We start from the raw sequence: 26,838 nt of genomic DNA, 5'->3' as shown, positions 1-26,838 counted from the left end.
AGTACAGCATATGCTACCATGAAAAATTAATACCTAAAAATACATTTTTTTTTTTTTTTTCAAATTACAGTGATTAATTGATTGATTTCATTGCCGATTTCTTTTTTTAAGGAAAAAAAACTTATTCAGTGAAACTACTTATCAAAGTTAATACCAACATCAGTACCTGCCTTTAGTATTAATTGTTTTGGGAAAGCACTCTTAAAAATAAAGGTTCATACTGGCATCTCTGGTTCAGTGAAGAACCTTTAGCAACCATGAAACCTTTCCACTGATCAAAAGCTTCTTTATAACACAAAAAGGTTCTTTAGATGTTCTTCACATTAAGACAAATGGACATGACATCGCTGTGAAAACCCATGCTTTGGAAGCTTTTTGTGTGAGCTGGAGGACTGTAGTGGTTTTGGTGTGCAGTAGAGCGGCTTCACGCAGCAGAACTGGGCTAAACATGGTGCTGCGAGAGGCTTTACGTAACATCTCTCTCTCGATGACAGCCTCTCGTTCTCTTTGCCTCCTCAGGAATCTGGCCTGAGCTCCCAACATGCACCGCGTGCGCTCACAGTCACATCGTTGACTTCAGCGTCATTGTGCTGTGGCGGTGGCAAAACACTAAAGAGTGTACACTTGAGAGAAGAGTGGGTGTGGGAGAAGTGGTTGGTGGGAGGAATAAGATGGATAATCTGTGTCTGAGTGTGAGTCATGAGTCACAATGTAGAACTCTTGAAGTTTCATCAAAGCAATATCGTCTTGGTGATTTTGCATGGCCTTTCAAGATGGCAGCAAACTAAAATCAGATTAGTGAAACGTTGGTTATTAATATGCAGGAGATCACATGCATGTGAACACACAAGGAACCAATGACACACAATATTGAACTGGTGAGGTAGCATATTGCTCTGGGAATTAGTTTCCCCAGGCCCAGCTGTTAGCACGATTCCCAAAGGCACAAAACATACTAAATACCCTCCAGGAAACATTGTTTTGGCAGGCGATATTATGCTAATCAAGTCCTTTAAGGATGAAAACAATCATTTAAGGACAATTGTAAATGAATGAATGAATTAAAAACTTATGAGGGGCCAAGAAAAAACTATTTGGATAACACTTTATTTTAAGGTGATGTAGTTACACATTACATGCACTTACTAGTAACACTAATTTATGCATAATTACAAGCAACTAATCCTACACCAATCCCTAAACCTAACCTTATAGTAAGTGCCTATAGTTACTAATTACAACAGTAGTACTACAGTATAGTTACTAATAATAACAAGTTAAAATATTACCAAAATTGGACAGTAAAAAAAAAAAAAAAAGATCTTGGTGATTATTTATTAATGCTTTTAATTTGTAGCTTCTGATAGATAAAATTTTCAATTATAGTATTTTTTGCTGCTTTAGCTCTAGTTATACATATCACATAAAAATGTGCATGTTATTTTATTTATTTATTTTTGGGTGCTGTAAGAGGAAATAATTTAATAATTCATATTGACAATTTGTCTTTGTAAGTTACTCACATGGAAGTGTTTGACACAGAAGGACAACAACATATATTGGTAAGCATGTTTATATTATAAAACAAACAAACAAACAAAGAGTGCTGTCACGAACGTCACAAATGTCCATGACAATCATATCCAAATATTGTCCCTGAAAAGGTCAAACGGAAAAGGTCATTTCTGGAAATATATGGGACAAAGATGAAACTGCATCAAATTAAATTTACAAAAGTTATTTTATATACACAGAAATCATACTAAATGCAAGTACACTGAAAAAAATTATACAATTTTTTTTTTAAAGTGGTTGCAAACTATTTATTTTAGCTACATTTAAATAAAAAAATGTTGAAAGTTAGTCAACTAAATGTGTTATTTTAACAATTTAATGTTTCAAAAACGTTTTTGAAAATACAATGTCAAAATATGGGTGGAATAATGTTCCATTGTCATTCAGTGTAACATATATATTTTTTATTGAAAATAAGTGATCATACAATTATGTTTTAAATTATTATACACTTCTTGCTGACAAATGGGTAAAACCTAGTGGTAAGATTTAAAATGACAAATAATACGTTTCTGGGGGCTGCACTGATCCTTAAACAAAGTCAAAAAAATGGCTTACAGGATTTTATATATATACTGTATATATAAAGGGGGGAAGGGTGGTGTGTGGCCAAGTATGGTAACCCATACTAAGAATTTGAAGTATTTGACACACACACACACACACACACATATATATATATATATATATATATATATATATATATATATATATATATATATATATATATACAAACCATTGTTAGACTGAATTACTTTTTTTCCTGTAAATCATGGTAAAAATGTATGAAAGTCATTATTTGATCAGAAAAAAGTACAAATTAAACAGGACACATTTTAATGTTAAAAAACAACAACAACGACAACAGCACAAAAAAAAGTTTTTTTTTTACCTATTTATACAGTATATGCTCAATATAAGAGACAAGAAAACAAGAGACAGCAAAGAAGAAAGCATGGAGAAGAAGTGTGTAAAGAGAGATATAGATCACATTCACAAATCTTCCCACAGGCTTTAAAACAAAGCAGTCCAGGTGTTAATTGAACATGCTTGCTAGATAAATCTCAATTACATAATGAGATCGTTTAATTATCTTCTGTGATAAACATGCAATTTTAAGTGTTTGGGTAAAGAAACATCTCGTAATTACAATATATATATAAAAATCATAGAAATGCATAAAATAAAATATAAATTGTTTTGTTTTCTGGCATTTATATGCCACCACTGCACCTAAACCAAATCATTCATTGCATTATTCTGGTTCATACTGACCTGGAAGTGCACCTCATCACTTCCTGTGAGCTACATACATGGATGTGTGAAGAGGAAGCAGCACAAATGACCTTCACACATGGGAGATCTGGGGTTGGGGTATGAGGAAACGGTTACCTAGCAGCAGATTCGCATGACTGCTCCATCTGACAGCTGCTGGGTTAGTGACATTGGAGCAGAACTAGTCAAAACAGCATGTTGTAATTATAACGCATGTGTCCATTGCAAGGGTGAGGTGCTGCATAACACAGTTTACTGGAAAATACAGATGAATGAAGCTCTTACTATATGAGCATGTAAAGAATATACTGCTGCATACCAATGTTATTCCATAACGAATTGACGAATTGGTGGCTAATTCATATGAATCTGTACGATCGGATTCATTTGTTTTTGTATGATCTGCTGACACCCCAGTGGCAGTTATATCTAGTTATGTTCACTCAATACCATCAAACTAAACTAAAATAAAATAACTGAATACAGTATGAATATGAAATGAATTGCAGATAATGGAAACTCAACCAAAGTGACTTCTCTAAGTTTTCCAATTCAAAGGCATCAACATGACTGACCATAAAAAATGTCAAACGCCACCAGATTCATGAGGACAGACCATAGCACAATATACCTTTCATTTTCATTATACTATATAATATTAGAGAAAGCAGGCATAATTGTAACACTCAATAAATGTAACCCTTAAAAATGGCCCAAAATGCTAAAATTCCTGACAAACTGTATTTTGTATATATAGGGGTACATATAGGGTAGGTAAGCCATTTTTTCCCCTTAACCTAGAAAACTAGGCATCATTTTGGACCACATATTTAGAAAAAGCCTGTCATACGCAGCAGCATGTGATTGAGAGATGCACATAAGCAAAGCCATTTTAATGCTAAAAACAGCTTGTAGCATGTCAAAGTACATTTTATGCATGGCAGATAAAATTAATTTTATATCAAGGCTAATTTATCCAATTATTATACATGTTGGTGAATCAAAAAAATCAGCGATTAATTATTAAACTAATTTGTCAAATACAAAGTTTGACAAATGAACACGTCTGGTTTGCTGAACAGTAGGACCAAGTAACTTTGGGGTTATAAAAAGTAAAAAAAAACTGTCCAAACAAAAGATTGATTCGACCCTTGTGAGTACACCTGTGACCACTGTGAATGGGTAAAGCATTCATGTAGCAGTGACAGCAAGGCAAAGCTGTCCAAACGGGCAAAATTCAGCAGAAAATAAGCGTGCGGTGCATGAATCCAGGGCGCTCTTATAAATATGTAGCCAGCACAGTTCAGCATAATTCTATTCCTGGTAACTAGTTTAAGGTTATATGACAGAGAAATTAAATGGGCCCCAGCATTCAGCTGCCTACGAGAAATACTAGGTCAAGAGAAATCTGCACACACACACACACACACACACACACACACACACACAATCCTAACATGCTATCACACACTATCAAGCATTTACATTATATCCTTGATGAGTATGCTGGTAATATCAATCAAGCAGCATGCATAAGCAACTTGAATTTCGTGATTATTTTGTGTCATTCGTCTCAGTAGATATTAATAGCGACTTTAATTTAGGGTTCAGTTGCAAAAATAGGCATTAAAGGAATAGTGTCAAAAATGAAAATTTGTTTAGCATATTAACCCTCAGGCCATCCAAGATGCAGATGAGTTTGTTTCTTCGTCGTAACAGATTTGGAGAAACAGCTGATAAAAACATCACAATAATCCACACCACTCCAGTCCATCAATTAGTGGCTTGTGAAGTGAAAAGCTGTGTGCTTGTAAGAAACAAATCTATCATTAAGACTTCAAATTGTTCTAAACATTGCTTTCAGCTACAATAAGAGGTATTCTTGTATGAATCAGGAGGGAAATATGAACAGATCAAGCACCATTTACAAGTGAAAACAGTCCAAAACAGCTCTAAACAAATATGTTGGTGGATTTTGATGTGAGAGGACAAGAAGGGGTGGCCTTGTCACTGGAAAAAGCATTATTATGGATTATGGACAGAGTTGATTTTGAGACCCTAAAGAATCATATCAACTTAAATCTCTTAAACACGCAGCTTTTCACTTCACAAGATGTTAACTGATGGACTGGAGTGAATTATTGTGATGTTTTTATCAGCCGTTTGGACTCTCATTCTGACGGCACCCATTCACTGCAGAGCATCCATCGGTGAGCAAGTGATGCAATGCTAAATCTCCAAATCTGTTTCCACAAAGAAATAACTCATCTACACCTTGTATAGCAAATTTTCATTTTTGGGTGAACTAATCTTTAATAAATTCAAATCCTTTCCGTAGATCAGTTCAAACTCTGTATTTCAATTAATAAATTCTGATTTAGCCAAGAAAATATACATATACTGTACACATTTTAAAATGACTTTTTTTTATTCACCGACCCTGTCACACACCCATATTGTCTGTCCTGTCAGATTCATACACATATTCGAACTAATATGTGTAAAGACGTCTGATTTGTGCTTGGTATCTCACACTTACTGACTCCAAAATACATTCACTGGTGTAGAAAATCTTGGCATATGCAGAATACATCAAACACACAACCTTGTCAAACCATACACAACAACAGTATTCACCAACAACATCTCTCATCCTCTGTTATTGCAGCTGACCGCAGAGTAAAATGATTAATGGAGTTTGCGAGATGCTTATGATCATTCTAGACGAGGAGGCTGAGGGTCCATTCAACCCAACAGCAATGTCAATAAAACAGTGTAACTGGCAGATTAAACAACATTAGTCTTTCAATCGGACATCAGTGTGCTACAAGCACCAGGGTTTTTTACATCTATCCAAAATTCAAAATACTTTCGGTTACAGTAGCTATAATATAATATATAATATAGCTGCTTGACTCTTCTCAACAAGCTGGGCAATCTGAGGTACAATTCATGTCTGCAGCACAAACAATGCAGGACAGAGTATTGGGATATTTAGTGGCATCAGAAGATAATGTGTATAATCCATACAACCCCATAAATATGACTAACAATAATTACTAGCGAAACAATATAGAAAGTGTGTGTGTGCACCACTATATGTAAATGATACACTAAGCGGATTTGCCCTTGTTAAATGCTATGCCATCTCTGATTACTGGCTCTGTTACACACGAGTCGTTGACTATAATGGAATATGAGTCAACAGAGAAAGACTTTCAGCTGAGTTGTGTTTTCATTTCAAGGTGCCTAACAGCATCTTTCAAGCCAAGTGAAGAATGGCACCAAGCATTTGCACACACTTAATTATCTGACAGAGAAAACGCTTTTATATTAACAGTATTAACTACTATTAGCAAAGATAGTGAACACAGCATAACCCTGAGAACTTACTTTCTCCATCTTGTCCAGCCACTCCTTGTTCTGAGCAAGCTCTGCCATGAAGGTCTGATGTTTCAGCCACTTCTTATGAAGCTTCTGCGTCTCATCGCGGGAGGTGTCGCGAGCCATTAGCATCTTTTCTGCCACCCAATCTCCAATCTGTGAAACACACATCAACACACACGTTAGGAATCACACTCAAAACTCATGACAAAAAAAAAAGAAGAAAAATCATGTGATCCTGTGGTCTATGATATAATTTTCACACCTATTTGTTTATTTTAAAAAAGATTTAAGCAGACATAACTTGAATACACATCTTCTATGATAAATGTTTTACATTTAATTTGAATAATATTTCATTACCATTATATTAGTATCAGGGTCTGTGTGGTGTACCAACATGCATATGCTATTTTTTCAAGTATCAAGAATATCATAAAAAATTAATAAAACATTAAATAAATAATAAAACTTTTTTTTTTAACGACTCTCTTCCAGAATTAAGAAGACAATGATATTCATGACTTTAAAATGCATAATATTTGTAAAAAGCAAACAAACAAATGTGTTTAAAAATTAGGCTTAGACTTAGACTTTCCCCACAATATATTTAGATTCAATAAAATTAAATTTCATAAAATTAATTTCATAAAAAAATTAACTTCTGCTTGAAATTCCACATAAAATAAAATTAACACATTACATTACGAAGATCTTCATATATGTATTTTAACCTATATTTTTAAAATATGTTTCTTACAATAGATCATATAAACAATTGGTAACACTTTAGAATAGGGAACACATTCACTATTAACTACGACTTTTCCCTCAATAAATTCCTAATTTGCTGCTTATTAATAGTTAGTAAGGTAGTTGTTAAGTTGTGTTGGATTAGGGATGTAGAATAAGGCATTAATATGTGCTTAGTGCTAACAAATGGCTAATATTCTAGTAATATGCATGCTAATAAACAACTAGTTAAGACCCTAAAATAAAGTATTGCCAAACAATTAACAATAACATTTGTGATACACTGCATATAGAAAACATTTACCTTAGTAAAACACTATTAAAGTACTTTTACACTAAATTCTGTCCCTAAAGATGATCAAAAATGATCCTCAGAAAGTTTCCAATGTACAAACAAGTGATCCCAGACAAAATACCCCTTTATCGTTCCTCTTCAAACAATAGTATATCATATATTTTTTATTATATTTTATAGTAGTTGTCAAGTAAATGTCGAGCTGTGACAGCAGGGTGACATACATCATCAAAAACTATTTTAAACAACATCTAAACAAGATCTTTCTCATTCATTTGGAATTATTATACATGTTTATTTGTGATAAATATATAGTCAAACATTCGTACTTAAAAAAAAAAAAAACTGTAACACTGCAGGACTATTTAGGTGAAAAAGTTGATTAAAACAGTGAAAACCAGAAAATGGTAAAGAGCACCTAAAATATACACTTCACATACAGTAACATATATATGTTTTTTTTTATATATATTATTATAATTACCACCTGAATCAGTTTGTGAAGAATCTGTCAGTCAAGTTCCCAAATCCACATGTTCACCTGCAGCCCAGGTGAGCAGCTAAACCCAATGCTGGCCAGAACACACACGCAAGTACCGTCCAAAAACAGCGCTAGATGAAATATTCAAGACAGGTGTGGCGAACTCAGCAAGCACTATTTTTGGACCAAACTAAATCCTTAAATGACTGTATAAAATCCAGTGCACACAAGAAGCGCTGAGCATCTTAGTAGAAAACAAAGAAAATCCCCAAAAAGGTACAGAATATTAGCTGTCTGAAGCCCGAGTGGGGGCCCGACTGAGTTACAGCGAGGAGAGAAATGAGCCCAGTAGCGGTGATTATTGATCTACTAGCCACGGACAGACAGACAGAGAGAGAGAGAGAGAGAGCGTTGGAGAGTGTCAAGAGGGAGGATGTGGGGAGAGCGTTTTTCCCTCCCCTCCTCAGAGCGATCCAGACTCACTCCTCACCCCGTTTATGCAGCGTCTTGCATCTCAAACAAATCCATATTGTCTTCTTTCAGTTCGTGCCGCCTCTTTTCCTCTCCTCCTCCTGTTTTGTAATATAAGCTTGACTCAATACTGCGGTGCCTGAGCTGAAAGACCCAGTTTCTCCCGCTGCAGCATCCACGATGAGAGAAAAGCATGCGGAGAGACAGACTGAAAGCGAGGGAGAGAGATGAGGAGGGAGGGGGAGAAAACCATATTGAGAGAGAAAGAGAGAGAGAGGGGGAGCCTACGTAGTTGCAGGCGTCAGAAGGACAACACAAGGCTCTTTAAGCGAATACGAATGAGCAACTGAGGCGCAGCGAAGAGAAAGAGGTTCAATACATGAGGGAACGAGCAGCAAATGATCTAAATCTGTCAGTTCACAACCTGTACTCTTAAAAATAAAGGATCCAAAAGAGGGTTTTCACAGCGATGCCATAGAACAACCCTTTTTGTGAACCTTTCAGTAATCAGTTCTTAAAATCTCCGTTATTAATGGAAGCTTGTTTCTGCCAAAGGATTAAAAAAGGAAATTGTAAATTTTTACCTCATAACTTTCACTTTTTCCTCACAATTCTGAATTTATATCTCACAATTCACACAATTTGCGCGATAGTCAAAATTGCGATATATAAACTCAGGATTGTAACCTCACAATTCTGAGGAAAAAGTAAGAATTGTGAAATGTTAAGGTTATAAATTTGAAGCTGTGAGAAAAGAAGTCAATTGGTGCAATTGGTAGACCCAAAAGAACAGAATTCAGAGAAAAAAAGTCAATTGGTGCAACTGGTAGACCCAAAAGAACAGAATTCAGAGAAAAAAAGTCAATTGGTGCAACTGGTAGACCCAAAAGAACAGAATTCAGAGAAAAAAAGTCAATTGGTGCAACTGGTAGACCCAAAAGAACAGAATTCAGAGAAAAAAAGTCAATTGGTGCAACTGGTAGACCCAAAAGAACAGAATTCAGAGAAAAAAGTCAATTGGTGCAACTGGTAGACCCAAAAGAACAGAATTCAGAGAAAAAAAAGTCAATTGGTGCAACTGGTAGACCCAAAAGAACAGAATTTAGAGAAAAAAAGTTAATTGGTGCAATTGGTAGACCCAAAAGAACAGAATTCAGAGAAAAAAGTCAATTGGTGCAACTGGTAGACCCAAAAGAACAGAATTCAGAGAAAAAAGTCAATTGGTGCAACTGGTAGACCCAAAAGAACAGAATTCAGAGAAAAAAAAGTCAATTGGTGCAACTGGTAGACCCAAAAGAACAGAATTTAGAGAAAAAAAGTCAATTGGTGCAATTGGTAGACCCAAAAGAACAGAATTTAGAGAAAAAAAGTCAATTGGTGCAACTGGTAGACCCAAAAGAACAGAATTCAGAGAAAAAAAGTCAATTGGCGCAACTGGTAGACCCAAAAGAGCAGAATTCAGAGAAAAAAAGTCAATTGACGCAACTGGTAGACCCAAAAGAACAGAATTCAGAGAAAAAAAGTCAATTGGCGCAACTGGTAGACCCAAAAGAACAGAATTCAGAGAAAAAAAGTCAATTGGCGCAACTGGTAGACCCAAAAGAGCAGAATTCAGAGAAAAAAAGTCAATTGGCGCAACTGGTAGACCCAAAAGAACAGAATTCAGAGAAAAAAAGTCAATTGGCGCAACTGGTAGACCCAAAAGAACAGAATTCAGAGAAAAAAAGTCAATTGGCGCAACTGGTAGATCCAAAAGAACAGAATTCAGAGAAAAAAAGTAAATTGGTGCAACTGGTAGACCCAAAAGAACAGAATTCAGAGAAAAAAGTCAGAATTATGAGACATCAATGCTTCCATAATTTTTTACACTATATGGAATGGAAAGGTTCCAAGGATGTTAAAATTTCTTAATGAAACCATCGAAAGATTTTTTTTTTTTAAGAGTGTGCACATATATTTTAGGACACATTTAACCTCTCTCTAATGCCTACTAAACACTACACTGACCTCTGCCCTCATGAGGCACCCAGCGCTTTCACCCATAAAGACATTTAGGTCAATCATGGTTATTCCTCAAAGAGACCCTGGGGTGGAAAGTAGCAATAGATCCAAGAAAGGGACATGGGAATTAATTACCCAGTAAACTGATGGTTAACTACACCACCACCAACACCAGAGAGACATTTAAACTAACTAAGACAATGATGTGACACTTCAGATCAGGAAACATTTCAAAGGAACAACAACTGAGAGCAAACGAGAAAAGTGCCACATAGGCTGTGTTTATAACTGCATTCAGTCATACTACTGACTATTTCTGCTGTAGGCACTATATACTAGGCTGCAAGATCTGGGAGGAAAAAATCTAATTGTGATGTCAATTTATGATTTAAAAGTGTAAAGAAAAAAAAAAAAAACAGGTTTGCTGTGCTTGTTTGTAGGGCTGCACAATTTGGCCAAAATGTTGTAATATATAGAATTATTATTCCTCTTCTGATAATATATATGGCTATAATAATAATAATAATAATAATAAACTAACTAAAAACTAAACAATATTTTTTGAAATTCTGAGAAAAAGTGTGGGAGAAATATATGTTTCTCCCACATAATATTTTTAATATTTTGAGAGGATTTTTAATTTTTGAAAAGTTGCAATTACCTTTTTTATATGGTTGTAAATTATTATTATTATTATTGGTATTATTATGATTAATTATTATTATTACTTAAAAAAAATATATATATATATATATTACTGTAGTAATGTTTCACTGAAAAATGAAAAACAATATATTTAATATAAAATAATATCACTACAAACGAGTATTGTATCCTACAATGCAATGTGCTCAGTTTGACTATCCAAATCATGAACAATTGAACTGGATTTGTGACTTTTGCGATTTGTGACGTTTTTATGATATATCTTGTTTGGACTGCAAAGAGATGTTACACAAAACTAGATTAAAAATGCAAAACAACACTTTCATTTGAACATGCCACTTGCTGAATTAAAAATGCAGGTCTGGTTACAAGACTACAATGTAGTCCTGTTTTAAATGTTCACTGTTGCATAATGTGTTCTGTTTCAGATACCATTTTTAAAAAAAATAATAAGCCATTAGTGTGTTACTGCATAGATTGCAATATGCATTGATTCCCAGTCTAGCCAAAGTCTGCCACTTACTCAGTGTTCAAAAACTTATTGTTTAATGCAGGACACTGCCTATAATATAATATGTATTACACAAAGACAAGTATTTCAAACAGTAGTCTGCAACAATATCCAGAAATCAAGTCACACAATCTCGCTACGTTGCATATTTCAGGGCTCCTTTACACTAGTATTTACTCTGCGTCAGAGAAACCAACAAATCCATTGATTCTGGATATATACTGTTATCATGTAAAAAAGACACTATGCTGTTTATAAACAACATGGCTTTGCAGAGGACATATTTCTGCTATTTGATTTTCTAAACACAATGCATAAGAGAAAGTGATTCAGTGCACTCGGACCATCTCTGATCATTGTGTTCTCAGTCTCCACACGTGTTTGACAGCTCTTAGAGAAGGCAGAGATCCATCCCCAGCCCTGCAGTGAACACACACACACACACACACACACACTCACACTCACACACACTCACACACACTCACCCACACTCACCCACACACTACTGAAGTTCCCTCTCGCTCAACTGAATAAGTGATGAGGAGACCTGCTAAATAATTGAGCATGAGAAGCGAAGAACAAGCAAAGTCTAAATAAACCTGTAGGTTCGGGCCACACTGGGAGCCTCCTACTGTACAACTGCTTTCACACGGCATTTACCCACAATGCTCAGCTGTTCAGAGTCGTTTCAAGACACAAACTAAATGCCACATGTACTGGATGACTTTTGTAAAACATGACTAAGTCTCACCCGACTGCACAAATGTTTTTCTACAGTCTAAAAATGTTGTTTACTACAACCCAAGAGACAAAACTGTTCATTCTGCTTCAGGAAATAACTGAACAAATTACACACAATACTAATGAAAAAAGGTCTAAAGAGATTTACAAACATAAAAAAAACTGAAAAATTGTAAGCCTAATGAATCAGTTTCTCACTGTGAAAAAGAAATACACTTACAGTAAGTATACTTTTAAAAAGAGTACTTGTTATGGAAATAATATACTTTAAAAGAATATACTTATGTGTGAACTAAATGTAATGTTTTCGGATTTTCAGATTATAGTTTAAATTCCTACTAAATGCAATTAGTTAAAGAGAGTGCTTTTTACCCACTTAAATAGGACTTAAGTATATCTTTAAATTTAATTTCATTAAACGTAGGACGTATGCGCAGCGTGCGCGCCTCTGAGATATGCTAGTCTCGCGAGTTTGTTTACAGGAGCAAAGGAAGCACAGTTCCCTTACTTCAGCAAAGGAAAACCAGTCTATTCTTGGCTTGGTATAACTGGAAAACCAGTCTATTCCAGTCTATTCTTGGTCAAAATCCTCTGACATTTTTCTTTACAAATCCTCGGTTTGGACTTCTAATTCATGACTGGCATTTAGTTTTGCTCTCTCTCTCCGCGTTCGTCACTAATCACGCAACACCGACGCCATCCGCCTGAAGGGCTTCCGCTTATGCCAGATAGATGAAGTGAGATAGATGTGTTTATTACGTTTGAAATATGGATATTTTTCTTACAAGAACGCATGGATTCGCTACAGGAGGCCTTTATTCACCCCCCGGAGCCGTGTGAGGCACATTTTATTACGGATACGTGCACTTTATTTTACGTGTTATGGACTGTTCAACAGAAACACGCCACTGCAATGATAACGCTTGGAATAGCCAGGACAATTAAAAAAAAAACTCTGATTGGATTCGTCTGAAAGAAGAAAGTCATATACACCTAGGATGCCTTGAGGGTGAGTAAATCTAATTTTCATTTTTGGGTGAACTAACCCTTTAAGTTTGAAAGCCATGAAAGTGTCTCTCTTTAAGAGCACTTAAGTAGTCTTTTATTTCATTAAATTATATTATCTTAAAACATATACTTTTAAGATTACAAGTGCGCATTCAATACAATTAAACACTTCTTTTTCAGAAGGGTCAGCCAAGTTTCCTGCAACAATTTGTCCATAGTGAAATGCAAATGCTGTGTAAATCACAGTCAATCAAACGTATTTGATGTTTAATGTACAATCATATGGATCAGGGTTTTGGACCAATAAGCTTTTACTGTGGGCGGGATTAACCAGAATGATGACACTGTTTTTAAAACCAAGTGACCATTAAAATGTCCTGCAGCTTGACTAAAACACATATACCACTTTATTGTACAGCATCTGGCTAGGACACTTCGTAAGAGTAATTTATTTTAATTTTGCAATGTTTAAGACATGCTTTTTATAGTACAAATTACAAAGAACAGGAGAAACAAGCGTGAGCTTACGTCTAAAAATTTACTTCAAAATCCTGCACTGCTGTCCACACTTAAGTGATGCACAGATTTACTTACAGAGAGACAAACATCTTGGGTCAAAAATCATCACTCGGACAAAAACAAAGACAAAGCGTGACACAGTTTTTATTGTTTGTGCTCGGCTGGCACTCATCCTACCTCATGGCAGTCTTGTAGAAACCTCTGGAGCTCCCACTGGTCATTGAGTTTATGAAGCCACTGCTGAGCGTGTTCACGGTTCTGGTTCCCTCTGTGAGACGCACACAGACACAGAAACAATCAGAAACTAGTTTATTATTTGTGATTAAACATTAATAATTATTTGTGACAGTGTTTCATAGCTGAGTTTCCGTTTAAAAAAACAGAAGGTAGACTGGGCCATAACAGATTCCATACACAAATGCGCTTCGAAATCCAATTTCACGCTCCTCACTGAGACTGCATTCAGATCAGTGATCAGCGAGTTTCTTTGTTATGCCTCCATGGAAAAAACATTTGAAATTCAGTGTGTCTATAGGAGCAGCTGCACGTTCTGTGCCACAGTGAAATGGAGGGCAGATACAGATGTCAGGTGGTAGCAGTGGCATAGCGGACGGGCACGCACTGTGGGGGGGGGGCTCGCATGTTGGGGGAACCAATAGACTTTCAATGAGACTTTCAAAAACAACCTGTTCAACACTAAATACCTTTCTCATTGTTTTCAATATGTCCAGGCCACAAGAGAAACATTAAGGGAATAAATAAAACAGTTTTATACCACATATTAAGTAGGAGATTCGTTTCTCGTCGTCTCTGAATATGCGCCGTTAACATCGTCAAACGGCAAAAACGCCATCAGTTTTTACTTTCACTTTCATGTTGAAAGATGTTCACCAATTTTTTTTTTCAATTGCTAGTTTATGTCTCAGAATTGTGCAATTCTTACTTTTTCCTCACAATTCCGAGTTTTAGAATTCTGAGGTGAAAAGTCGCAATTACATTTACAGGGAAGCAATGCCATTTCTTAAACTGTGCTCTGATTGGCCAAGATATCCACATCTGCAGTTAAAAGTAAGACATTTCAAAATGCTTACATTCAAAACTTAAACTTTCATCATTACCCAATTCATTTTATTAAAATTTAAACTGAATTTTAAATTTTCAGAAAAAATATTTGAAACAAAAATATATTTAACTTTAACTTCACTTCTGCCCTATCACTTTTCTAGCAATTTGTTTACAGCTGCAGTTCGTAAGCTTTGCCTCTTTGTCGCCATCTCTGTTTGAAAACCTGGAATTGCAGTTACTTGCGGAATTACATTGCTTGCGTGGGGTTGTGCTCCGGCACGGCTCCAGCGCGGACGAATCTAATGTTTTGAGGAGTATGTGTGGGAATCTGTCAGTCACCGCATCGGTGTGGATATTTACTGTACTTTGCAATCACAGATTCCAGCCTACGTCTTGGAATATATGACCCAAATAAGAATTTTCACCGTATATTGTCATCTGAACTTGTAAAAGCCACGTTTGTTCTGACCAACTGAGGAAAAAAGCATTACCATAAATCGCGCTAACAATGGTGATTAAATCTAACGATCGGTTAGCTCACATCACATCAAACTGTGCAAATTATTATTATTGTAATACTTTATTCTCAAATTATTCATGTTAACAACATTAGCATTGCGTGACTATGAGTATAGTGTGTATTAGCGTGTAGATTTCAATTTCTGTACAGTCTAATCTAATTGTCATGCCATTCAAATTTCATATTAAGAAATTATTTCAACCCAAAAAGCAAATTATGCTCCCTTTGAACTTGTTTTGTCTTTAAAATACAAATCTTGTGTAATCCCAGGCTATCTGTAATCAGAAGCAGATTTAAAACTGGAATATAATTTAATTCTATTGTGTTTCATAAACACATAATCCTTTCTGGATTACAATCCGCCATCAAAATGATGCATTTAATTATTCTAGCTGCTGTGAGAAAAGGCTATAAATTATCCGTCACTTGCAGGATCCTCACATGCGACAGCCTACTAGCCGGGAAAACTTCTTTATGTTTACAGACATGATGTAATGACGCAGCAGCATACTCGAATTTCCTGCGAAAACCTACCCGTACCACTCAAATGAGAAAACATTATTATATGTTTCGATAGTTTTGAACACTGGCTGGTTATGTACTTGCTCAAATATTGATTTCGGATCATTTTTAACCAAAAAAAGTTACGGATTGCAGCTTTAATCTAAAAGTTGTGAGATAAAAAGTCGCAATTGCCTTTTTCATCTTTTATTCAGTGGCAGAAACGGGCTTCCATACCAACTAGCTCTATGCGGCATAAATGTTTTTATAAGTGTCATGGTTTTGACCTGTTAGCTAGCAGATCCACTCTTTCTCTGATGCGCTCTGAATAGATGTTGTTCTGACTGATGAGGCTCTCTCCCGCCTCTATGACAGCTTTAATGCGGTGCAGGTTGAGCTCCATGGTGGTGGTAAAGTCCTTGTGCTTTTTGATGGCTCCCTCCACCGTCTCCACTGTGGTGGGAAGCTCCACATGGGCCAACGCTGACTCCTGAGGAGAGGAGAGAAAGACAGGGTGAAATACTGCATACAGAAAGCATCTAAAATGAGTCCAGATCAATTACGCTAAAAGCAAATCCATAATCAGGGCAAATGGCAAGCCGTTGGTGGTACTGCAATAATAAACACTTTGAAACAATATCAATGCTCACATATTCTTCTGTGACGATTCCACAAATGTTTTCTAACTCGGTCAGTTCTACAGATTGAAGGCACAAATACAAACGGTCTACTTGAATTCATTTTTCTTGCAAACAGATATTAAATAATGGAAACAAAAAAAACAATATTGATAAGCCTTAAAACCATAATTTTTAAATGTTCTCATTTAGAAAGGTGAAACTCAAACAATCTTAAGGAAAAGTGGCTAATGAATGCCACTGCCATGTGCTACTGCAAACCAGTTCACGCTCGATGACAGTGTGGATTCTTATTCTGTACCCGCAGGCAACAGAAAGCGACTCTGGGCTTTTAGCAAACCAGAAAAGACAGCTTCTAATATACATCCAGACAGGGTTGAGGAAATGCATGTCCTCTGGCATTTAAACCGCATTTACGATATTCTTATGAAGTAATGACCCAACATAAAAGCAGCAAATGCCTCTGAATGTGAAGTGAGCAATGACCTTAAACTGCCCTGATGCTCCTGACATTTACAGATGTGACCTGAAAAAGATCAGTCAGATCTGTTCTTGTGTCCTAATTGTCTGCTAACTCTAACTCGTAGAAGAGAACGGTCATACATGAAGTGTCTTAAATATCTCAATTGTTTGTTGATGGCGATGTGATCTAAAGGGGAGCAAATGGAGACTTTTTGCAAACAATAAAAGTAAACTTTTTTGCATTCACCTTTTTACTCAGGTTTGCCTCATTTCTGAGGGTGAATTGGTTTGGGCTAAACACACGGCAGTATTCAACCCTGCCATGTCTAAACGCTAGCTTCAGAAGAGGAAATCTCAACAATTACACCTATTAAAATGTTTAATTTTATAAGAAACATTTGAGACAAAACTGGTAATTAAATAGAAGTACATTTATATAAACATAGCTATATTTGACTATATTTAACCTCTCCTCTGCCCTGTCACTTTTCTAGCAAATTGTTTAATATAAAAAGTTAGAAATAGGTTTAAATGTTTTTCTAAGTACCTTATGTTCACCAGGGTGGCATTCATTTGATCAAGATACAGTAAAACTGCCATATTATGAAATATTACTACAATTTAAAAGATGTTTTTTAAATTTATTTTAAATAAATAAAAAATCCACAAAAAAAAAAAAATTTTTTTTAACGTTTAGAATAATAATAAGAAATGTTTCTTGAGCAGCAAATCAACATATATAGTATAATTTCTAAAGGATCATTGGAACTGGAGTAATGATGCTTTGGGAAAAATACTCTTTAAAATATTTTCAAATAGAAAACAGTTATTTTAAATTGTGATAATATTTCACAATATAACTGCTTTTTTTGTTTTATCAAAATAAATGCAGCCTCTGAGCAAAAAAGATAATTTTTTCAATAACAATAAATATTTCGAAACTTTTGACTGGTAGTGAAACTAATTTAAGTAGTGTATGAATCATAAATTAGATCTCCTTTAAGATTCCTCATCTGTGACAGAGCAACTTCTGAGGAATAACATTTAGGAAACAAAAGCCTTATCTTTCACATTTAAACTGTGCAACTACCTTAAAGAGGTATCAGGGGCTTCACCTGGTTATTGAGGAAAGCCTCGGCCTGCTTGACGTCCCTCAGGAAGAGATGGAAGATGTGAGCTTGCACCAGCACCTCCCTCCTGCTCTCCCACATCTCCAGCAGTTTGTTCCAGCCCACGTCCAGCTTGTGCAGCCACTGCTGCAGAGCTCCATGAGGCAACGGCGCTTCCTCCGTCTCCAAGAGATCATTCACAGCCTGGAGACGCTCGTAGTCCTCTTCGTACCTTCCAATCTCCTCCTTGAGTGCGGCGTGTTGGTTTATCAGCCGTTCTGCGTCCTCTAAAGCATTGGGAAGCTCATCCGAAGCAGCAGCTGTCTGAGTTTGCACCAACCAGGTGAGGAAGGAATCCAAGTCTTGGATGAACTGTTGCAAGCGGCCAGCGACGGTTAAAGAGTCTTCACAGCCTTGCAATGTATGCTTTAGCTCTTCCCACTCCACGCTGATGCCCTCAAAGGGAACCAGGATTTCTACAGCCTTATCCGGAAGGGATGTGGCGAGCTCCTCTGCTTCCTCCTGAAGGTGAAGGAGCTTGGGCTCGAGAACCGTCAGAGCTCCCTCCATGGTGGAGAGACGGCGCTGCAGAGCCAGCACACTGCCCAGGTCACTGCCCAGATACTGCGTGGCGTCTATGGCTTTCCGCTTGTCCTGAATCTGGGACTTGATCTCTGTGCATTCCAGTAAGTAATTCTGGATGCGCAGGATCGAGTCCAGGTGATCTTTCTTCTGCTCAACCAGCTCCACGATGCGGTTCCACCTGTGATACACAAAAAGAAAGCAATTTCTTGATTTCAGATATTTTTGGATTTAAAGACTCTTTAAACACTTGTATCTCTGTTAAAGTGAGTCCATTCCGTTTCAAATCTTGCTATAACTATATCTATAAACACTGATGTCTGTTAGCTTTGGGGTCATCGATATGCTAGGGATAAAGTTTTTTAATATACATTTTAATAAATTAAATGTTACTAAATGTTAATTCAAAATAACTTTGACTGGAAAATTCTCATTGTACATAGTTCTGTTCAAGAGTAATGCTTGGATGATGCATAATAAAAATGACTCTGTTCCAGGAAACATGACTCAGTCTGAATCATTCTCAATTCATGGACGCACACACACACACACACATTAAGGACCCACCCACGCAAAAAACAGTCCGAGGACACACCGGTGGGCCACAGCTCAAGGCCTGAGACACAATATCACAAATCAAACACAGAGTTCCTACAGGGCACGCTTTAATGAAACATTCTTTTAAATACACCGTGGCATTAAATATTGAAGAACACAATAGCTGTGAATGTGTTTGGGTTCGGCCCATAGTGCTTTTGAGCCGGGTCAGGCGCGCACTCTATGTGGCAGCCACAGCAGATGGCAGCACGCTGAGAGAGGCTATTTATGCCAAGGTCGGTCTAAAACGGATCACTGGAGTTTTTCACACATACGTCACAGTTTGCCAGTTTCAGTGAAAGCTTGTGAAAGCAGCAGCCCATTTTCTCAAGACACCCATGTAGAGCCGTGTGTTAAAAGTGACAAACAACAGCAACATCAGGAATATGCAGGGTTTTCTGATTGAAACCATTTCAAAATGAAAACAAATTAGATCAACTACATATCAGGGTAATGACAGACTAGCATGGCATAAGAGAATGGAAAAACATGCAACAAAATTAGCATTATATGAGAAAAAGACAAAAAGAATGATTGGCCAGAGATATTTGAACAGAAAAAATTGATTTTTAATGATTAATTTGCATATATAAATAAATAAAGCTTTTTAGGTTTGAGCCCAACAGTGCCCACCCATATTTCCACAGCCTTAGTTACAGATTTTTTTAAGCATTCTTTTTATTTTATTTATCTTTATTTGTCAATTTAACATGTTAATTTAATTAATTAGTTATGAAAAATAACGTGTTAAAATTAACACATGTAATGCACCTCCCTACCCGAGACCTACAGGGTACATAGGTACATTTCATATAGTTGATTGGTGATGAACATGAAGCAATAGTAATTGCAGAGTAAATACTTTCATGCCACCTTTGAGGCCAATTCAGATGCAGCTTCTGAAAAAAAAAAATATGGCCACTGATAATAAAGGTTTACACATAATAATCAAATCAAATATTTATTTCTAAAGCTACTTTTTGTCTATTTGATCCTCTTCTCATTTAACACAATAGGATTATTTTGTTAAATTGAAATTACGCTAACCAATGATTTCAACAGAAGCATATCATCAGTTAACAACCAAGAGCTCATGGCAGGGTCTATCTTTTTGTGCAATCATTAAAAAGCTCTATGGAGAAAATGAAAATAATTTTTACGTCCTGTTGCCCTCTATGGTATTTTCCATTAAATATGCAGGATAATCCTATACGTCACACAAAGTGTACATATGATGTGGAGTTACCTGCTGTTCAAGTGATCTTGACAGCCCCTGACTTCAGTAGAACTGGGGTGACCGCTGTCTAAGAGCTGCTGAACGATCTGATTAACATCTAGTATCCTTCCCATCAGGCTGTTCATCTCCTGGTCCAAACTTTCAAACCTAAAATGCAGAAAATTTACTTCTCAGATAAGAAGATATTCTACGGTAAATCACAGTTAGGCTTTGTGTCCATAAAGACAACTTTATCTATGGGTAAACATCTGGAAAAACTCGCTGGAAAAACTAAAATGTAGTAAAACACCAACAACTTTTATTCCATTTCACACAAATTATGATTACAGCAGCAGATTGTCATTTAATAAACACTTATTTTCACACGGCTCTTAGCACAATAGTATGCAATTATCTCAGAGCACTTTTACCATCGTGCATAATTTGTAAACTAATGCATTTTGAAGTTTGCATCATATTACCAGCTTCATATGCATGGCTTTTCTAATGTAGTAAACTTGCTCGATAGTACACCTGGTACAGCATTGCATTTGCAAAGGCAAGGCAAGGCAAGTTTATTTATACAGCAAATTTCATACACAATGGTAATTCAAAGTGCTTTACATGAAAGGAAGTAAAATAATCATAAAAAACAATAACAAATAAGGAATTTATAAACTTTTAAAAATTTGATTTAAAATGAATTAAAACAGTTAAGAATATAAGATGTTTATGCATAAAATACAGTGCAATCAGTTCGGATGTAGCACAGTGCTCATTCAGTAAATGCACAGCTAAACAGATGAGTTTTGAGCCTGGATTTAAATGTGGCTAATGTTTTAGCACATCTGATCTCTTCTGGAAGCTGTTCCAACTGCAGGCAGCATAATAGCTAAAAGCTGACTCCCCTTGTTTTGTGTGAACCCTTGGTATTTCTAACTGACTCGATCCTAATGATCTGAGTGGTCTGTTAGGTTTATATTCAGTGAGCATATCTGCAATGTATTTAGGTCCTAGGCCATTGAGTGCTTTATAAACGACTAAAAGTACTACTGTAACTGGAAGCCAGTGTAAGGACCTGAGGACTGGTATGATATGCTTAGATTTTCTGGCTCTTGTCAGAAATTAAAAAATACAAAGCGCTTGCAGAAATGACAGCAAAGGTGCATTTTTCTAATTTGCCTTGGTTGAAAAATGTCAAAAAAAAAAGTAAAAAATTAGATTTCCAATGCAATGACATTTCTAAATATTTTCTGGGGTCAAAGTAGAGAAGCAAAACCTGGTGAACGCTCTTACCTGTGTGCGATCACCTCCACATCCTCTAGTCTTTCGGGAACCTCCATCCTGTTCAGCCACTGCTCCTTCTCATCGATCCACACCTCACAGGCGTTCACCTCACTAAACATGCGATACACAGCCAGCGCGTCATGCAGCCACTGCTGCCGCAACACGCCAACTTCCGCCACCTCTGTGTAGAGCTGCTCCGTCTCAGCCATGCGTGCTCGCACCTCATCCAGCTCTCGATAATGTATTGGCAACGCAACCATGTGTTTCCGAAGGCCCACCACTTGTGCGCGGTGTTTATCGATACTCTCTCGGACACCTCTGTGCTTTTTAAGAAGAGACTGCGTTGAATACTCATCATGTCCAAAGTCCTCGCTAGAAACGAGCCTGTAAGCATCCTGTAGCCAAGCTAGAAGATCGTCCGTCTCGGTGCTGAACTGAAAAAAGTCCAGTGCCTGCTGTAGGTTACACAGCCTCTGTGTGGCCTGGTCCTCCAGTCTCTTCCACTCGGCCTTGACCTCCATCAGTCGCTCTTGTATTCCAGCCGTACCGAAGCTCTTCTGGGTGAGGATCTGCTTGCCCTTCTTCATGGTCTGCTGAAGTAACGCACGTCGCGCCAACAGCTCTCCAGCTACGGTTTTGTGCTTCTGCAGCAGTCGCAGGACGCTGCTCAGGTCTTTCCCACAGCTCTGCGTGGCCAAGATGGACGTCTTCTCTCGGATCCAATTCTCTGATTCCTCTACCTCTTGAAAGAAGGCCCACAGCTCGCGTGAATCCTCCAGCTCCAAGCGCCGTTTTGCAGCCAGCTGCTTTAATTCTTCCAGGCAGGTGTTGACGTGGTTGACCCGGTTACAAATTACCTGAGGGTCACACGGCTGGTAACCTGAATCAGAAACAGAGACAGGAAGAAAAGCTTCACTGTTTTCACTGATTTGTCACCAAAGTAATGTTATTCAGCTGGCTAACAAAGATGAGGTTTTGTCAGATTAGCAAAAATGACTTGTGAAAGTCTTTTAAGCACCAAGAAAGTCTTGAAATCTGCAAATTAATCAGTATGTTCTGCATCTTTCATTGAGATACACTATAGCTGTATAATTTCCAGCTTGTTGCAAAAATCCTGAAAGAAATTATATCACCATTTCCACAACAATATGAAGCAGCACAACCGTTTTCAACATTGGTAATAAGAAGAAATGTTTATTGAGCACAACATTAAAGGGGTCATATGATGCTATTTCAAGTTTTAATTTCTCTTTGGAGTGTTGCAGGCTGTTTGTCCATAGATATGTTCCCTGAAGTTGCAAAGACTAAAATCTCAAAACCAAAGAGATATTCTTTATAAAAGTTAAGACTCTGCCAAGCCCCCCTAAAACATCTCATTCAAACACACCCCCACATGTCTATGTCACGGTGTGGGAAGATTTGCAAAACACAGCCCAAATGTATACGCAATGAAAGATGGTAGAACTATTATTCTTGCTGTAGTATTGTTGCTACCGCCTGCGACATGTCCTGAAGATGCTGTGTTTCCTTGTGAAAGTGAAAGTACTTTGTTTGGCTTCCAAAAGAGGACACAACTAGAAATCAGTGGGTAAGTACTATTTACAACACTGTTCCAGAACAGTTCAACTCAAATAGTATGTGCAACGAATTTTACGGAGGACTATTTCCTGAACCTGGAAGAGTAGCCTACAATGCTGGCTTGCTCAAAGGCTGTTTCTATAAAGTGGGGTAATTCCAACTTCCCAAGGACAGTCTGGCACTTCTGACTCACAGCCTGTAAGTATGTTTTCTTATTTAAAGAATTTGCCACTGACGGCTCAAACGCGAGTTTTAAGCAATGTAGAGTAGTGCTTGTTGTTTGCTGTTTCTCCGATCACAAATGCAGACATGGTAATGTTTACGCGGCGCGATGCCACGTGACACGTAAAAAGATGGTATAAGTCATTATAATCAGTAATTATGTCTCCACGCCTCGCTTCTCAGAACGATAAGCTTTGTAAAAATCGATGTGTTTCAGAATGGCGGAGCATAGAGGAGCATCAATAATGTACAGTATGTGGAAAATAATGTGTTTTTTTAACCTCGAACCGCGTAAACACATTGCATTACACCTAATACACAAAATAATGTTATTTTTAGCAACGTCATATGACCCTTTTAACATATTAGAATGATTTCTGAGGGATCATATACACACTAAAGACTGGAGTACTGATGCTGAAAATTGTGAATCGAATCTAATCATTGAGTTGAGTGAATAGATACATCCCTATGTACTATTTCTGTATTTTTGATCAAAATAACACAGCCTTAGTGAGAATAATGGTGCTTTCACACTAGCACTTTTGGTGCGCACCCCGTTTCGATTAATATCATAGTTCAGTTCATTTGGAATGATGTGAATGCTGTCAACCAAACTTGGGTGCGCACCTGCGAACCGTACCCGAGTCCGCTTAAAAAGGCTGGGTTAAACTCGGGTTCGGACCAGGCAAGCGAACTTCAAGAGATTTCTTTCCAAAAATATAAAAAAATCTTACTGGTCCCAAATTTTTGAATATATAATCTTTTTGTAAAGAAAGAAAATCTTTTGTAAAGGAAACTTAATATTTAGTTAATTAGTTAAGCTTAACATTTAGTTTAAAGCTGAAAATACTCATTATTGAGCCCTGAACCAACAAGGAGTAGTAGTGTGTGCTGAATCAAGAGCAAAGCAACTCCAGCCCTCTTGTGGCACATTATGCAAGCTCCTCGTGTAATATTATTTTACACACTCTACCCTGCAGAAGTCTCTGGACATCTCAGTGAAAGAAACGCATCCAGTAACCTTTATATCACAATCTGCCATCCCATTTTGACCCAGACAGTGTCTCTGAATCAATATTCATCATGTTACTGTTTTAAGGTGCACTCACCTTCAATAGTGGTGAATTTGAGAGCTGCAGTGTTGAGGGTTTGAACTCTGTCTGCCTGTATAGAGATGTCAGCCTCCTGTAAACTCTGTTTCTGGAGCATATCCTCCACTTCAAGAAGATGTTTGCCGTAGTCCTTAGAGAGCAGCTTAACCTGGGGCAAGAATATGGCACTTTGGTCAAGAAAAGTATGTTTGATTGTGTCAATTTGACTACTGAATGAAAATAGTGGTAATACACAATGTATGTTTTAGTGGGGATTTTAATCACAGGTCAAACTGGTACAGTCAACCTACCTGCATCTCCTCCATCCAGTCGATCATGTAAACCATCTCTTGGAAGGTCTTCTGCAGGGCCAGGTTCTTTTCCAGACGGACTTTACGTCCCACCACCAGCTCCTTCAGAAGGCTCCACTGGCCGAGGATGTTTTCTTTGCGTGCCAAGATACGTCGGATGTCATAGTACCCTTCTGACTCCATCTCATTCGCCAGCTCCACCACGACACTGATGCGCTCCTCATATGATAGGATGTCTGCTTCGATCGCTTCATGTTTCTTCATGGCAGCTTCTACCGCTGGCAGGTCATAGCCGAAGTTATCCTGAGGAAAATGCAGCACTCGTTTAAGGCAAAATGTCACCTGTTTTATTTTATACAGTTTTTAGAGTTTTATTTTTTCTGTTCTGCACACCTGTGAGACCAGACGCTGGTTTTCATTCAGCCAAGCCTGCCTCATGGTGGTCTTATGATCGAATCGTTGAGCTAGAAGTTCTAGCTTTTCCTGACGAATCAGCTCTTTTCTAAGAGCCACGCCCCTCTCGTGCTCTGCCTTCTCCAGTCTCTCCCACGCCTATCGTGAGAAAAACAAAATATGAGGATTGTTCTGTGAAACAATGTCAAAAATCATACAATAATTTAGAATAATGCTGAATAATTTCCAATAATAATAACAAAAATTATCAAATTAGACACTATCGGTTGTGGTACTTAAACGAAAAGTTTGACATAATTTAGATATTTTTGAAACAAGTCTTTCATTCTCACCAAGGCTGAATTTATTTAGCCAAAAACACAGTAAAACACTGAATATTAAATTGTGAAATATTATTACAATTTAAAATAGCTGTTTTGTATTTGAATATATTTTAAAATGTAATTTATTCCTGTGATCAAAGCTGGATTTTCAGCATCATTTCTCCAGTCTACAGTGTCACACGATCCTTCAGAAATCATTATAATATGCTGATTTGCTGCTCAAGAAACATTTCTTCTTATTTGAAAACAGTTGTGCTGCATCATAAAATCTGCAGATGGAAATCATGATACACTACTATTCAAATTTTTGCTGAAATCCGATACGCCGATATTTTTCAACTCATTTTGGACGATACCGATATAGTTTAAGTTCAAGTTCAAGTTGAGCTTTATTGTCATTCTGCTACATGTGGGGGCATACAGTGGAACGAAATACCATGCCTCGCAGGACCACGGTGCTACATAAATACAGACATACAACAATGAAGTAAAAAAACACTATAAACCTATACTCAACTAACCTACTGACATATTTTAACTATAAGTATACTATATATAAATATTAACTATACGAATGAGTCACATAAATATTTACCCTATACAAACTAAAAAAATAAAAGATAAAAAATACAAACTATACGAATGCGTCACAAATACTGTACATGTGCAAAGAGAAACATTTTGAGTCAAGCAGCTGGTTGGGGAACAGTGCAGGATGATTTGTAGTGCATGAGCATGTAAACATACATATATTGCTGAGTCTTTTGTGGGATTGTGTACACGCAGCAGTGTGTGTAAAGTGTTTAGTGCACATAGAGGAGAGTGTGTTACTACAGGTGGTTTGTACAGGCCCACTGTGTGTAGTAAACTTGATGATTTGGTTGGAGCTGAACTTGGCAGTGCAGTCGTGGGTCAGCAGTGTGAAGAGCCGCGGGCTGAGCACACAGCCTTGTGGGGCACCTATGCTCAGTGTTGTAGTGCTCGAGTTGTTGTGGCCAACACGGACTGACTGAGGTCTTCCGGTTAGAAAGTCCAGGATCCAGTTACAAAGGGAGTTGTTAAGGCCCAGCAGGTTTAGTTTATTTATGAGCTGTTGTGGGATTATTGTGTTGAATGCCGAGCTGAAGTCAATGAACAGCATTCTAACATAGGAGTCTTTATTTTCTAGGTGGGTAAGAGCCAGGTGGAGGGTGGAGGAAATTGCATCGTCTGTAGAGCGGTTTGGACGGTATGCAAACT

The 26,838-nt window shown here is 37.2% G+C and overlaps 1 protein-coding gene across 1 annotated transcript in view; it reads right to left on the bottom strand.

Moving 5' to 3' along the window:
• The window catches only part of LOC306843181 (spectrin beta chain, non-erythrocytic 4-like), a gene marked incomplete at both ends in the record, with an annotated part of 59,892 nt that overhangs the window by 19,610 nt on the left and 13,444 nt on the right, over positions 1–26,838 (bottom strand). Inside the window, 9 exons of the mRNA XM_079374485.1 lie at positions 6,244–6,390; positions 13,858–13,948; positions 16,054–16,256; positions 17,982–18,738; positions 20,401–20,538; positions 21,667–22,537; positions 24,570–24,720; positions 24,863–25,165; positions 25,256–25,414. Of these exons, the coding sequence (XP_079230611.1) occupies positions 6,244–6,390; positions 13,858–13,948; positions 16,054–16,256; positions 17,982–18,738; positions 20,401–20,538; positions 21,667–22,537; positions 24,570–24,720; positions 24,863–25,165; positions 25,256–25,414 (2,820 nt within the window). The remainder of the gene's footprint in view (positions 1–6,243; positions 6,391–13,857; positions 13,949–16,053; positions 16,257–17,981; positions 18,739–20,400; positions 20,539–21,666; positions 22,538–24,569; positions 24,721–24,862; positions 25,166–25,255; positions 25,415–26,838) is intronic.

The sequence above is a fragment of the Barbus barbus genome, assembly GCF_936440315.1.
Source record: "Barbus barbus genome assembly, chromosome: 23".
NCBI classification, from domain to species: Eukaryota; Metazoa; Chordata; class Actinopteri; order Cypriniformes; family Cyprinidae; genus Barbus; species Barbus barbus.
This window is presented reverse-complemented; position numbering and strand designations above follow the sequence as displayed.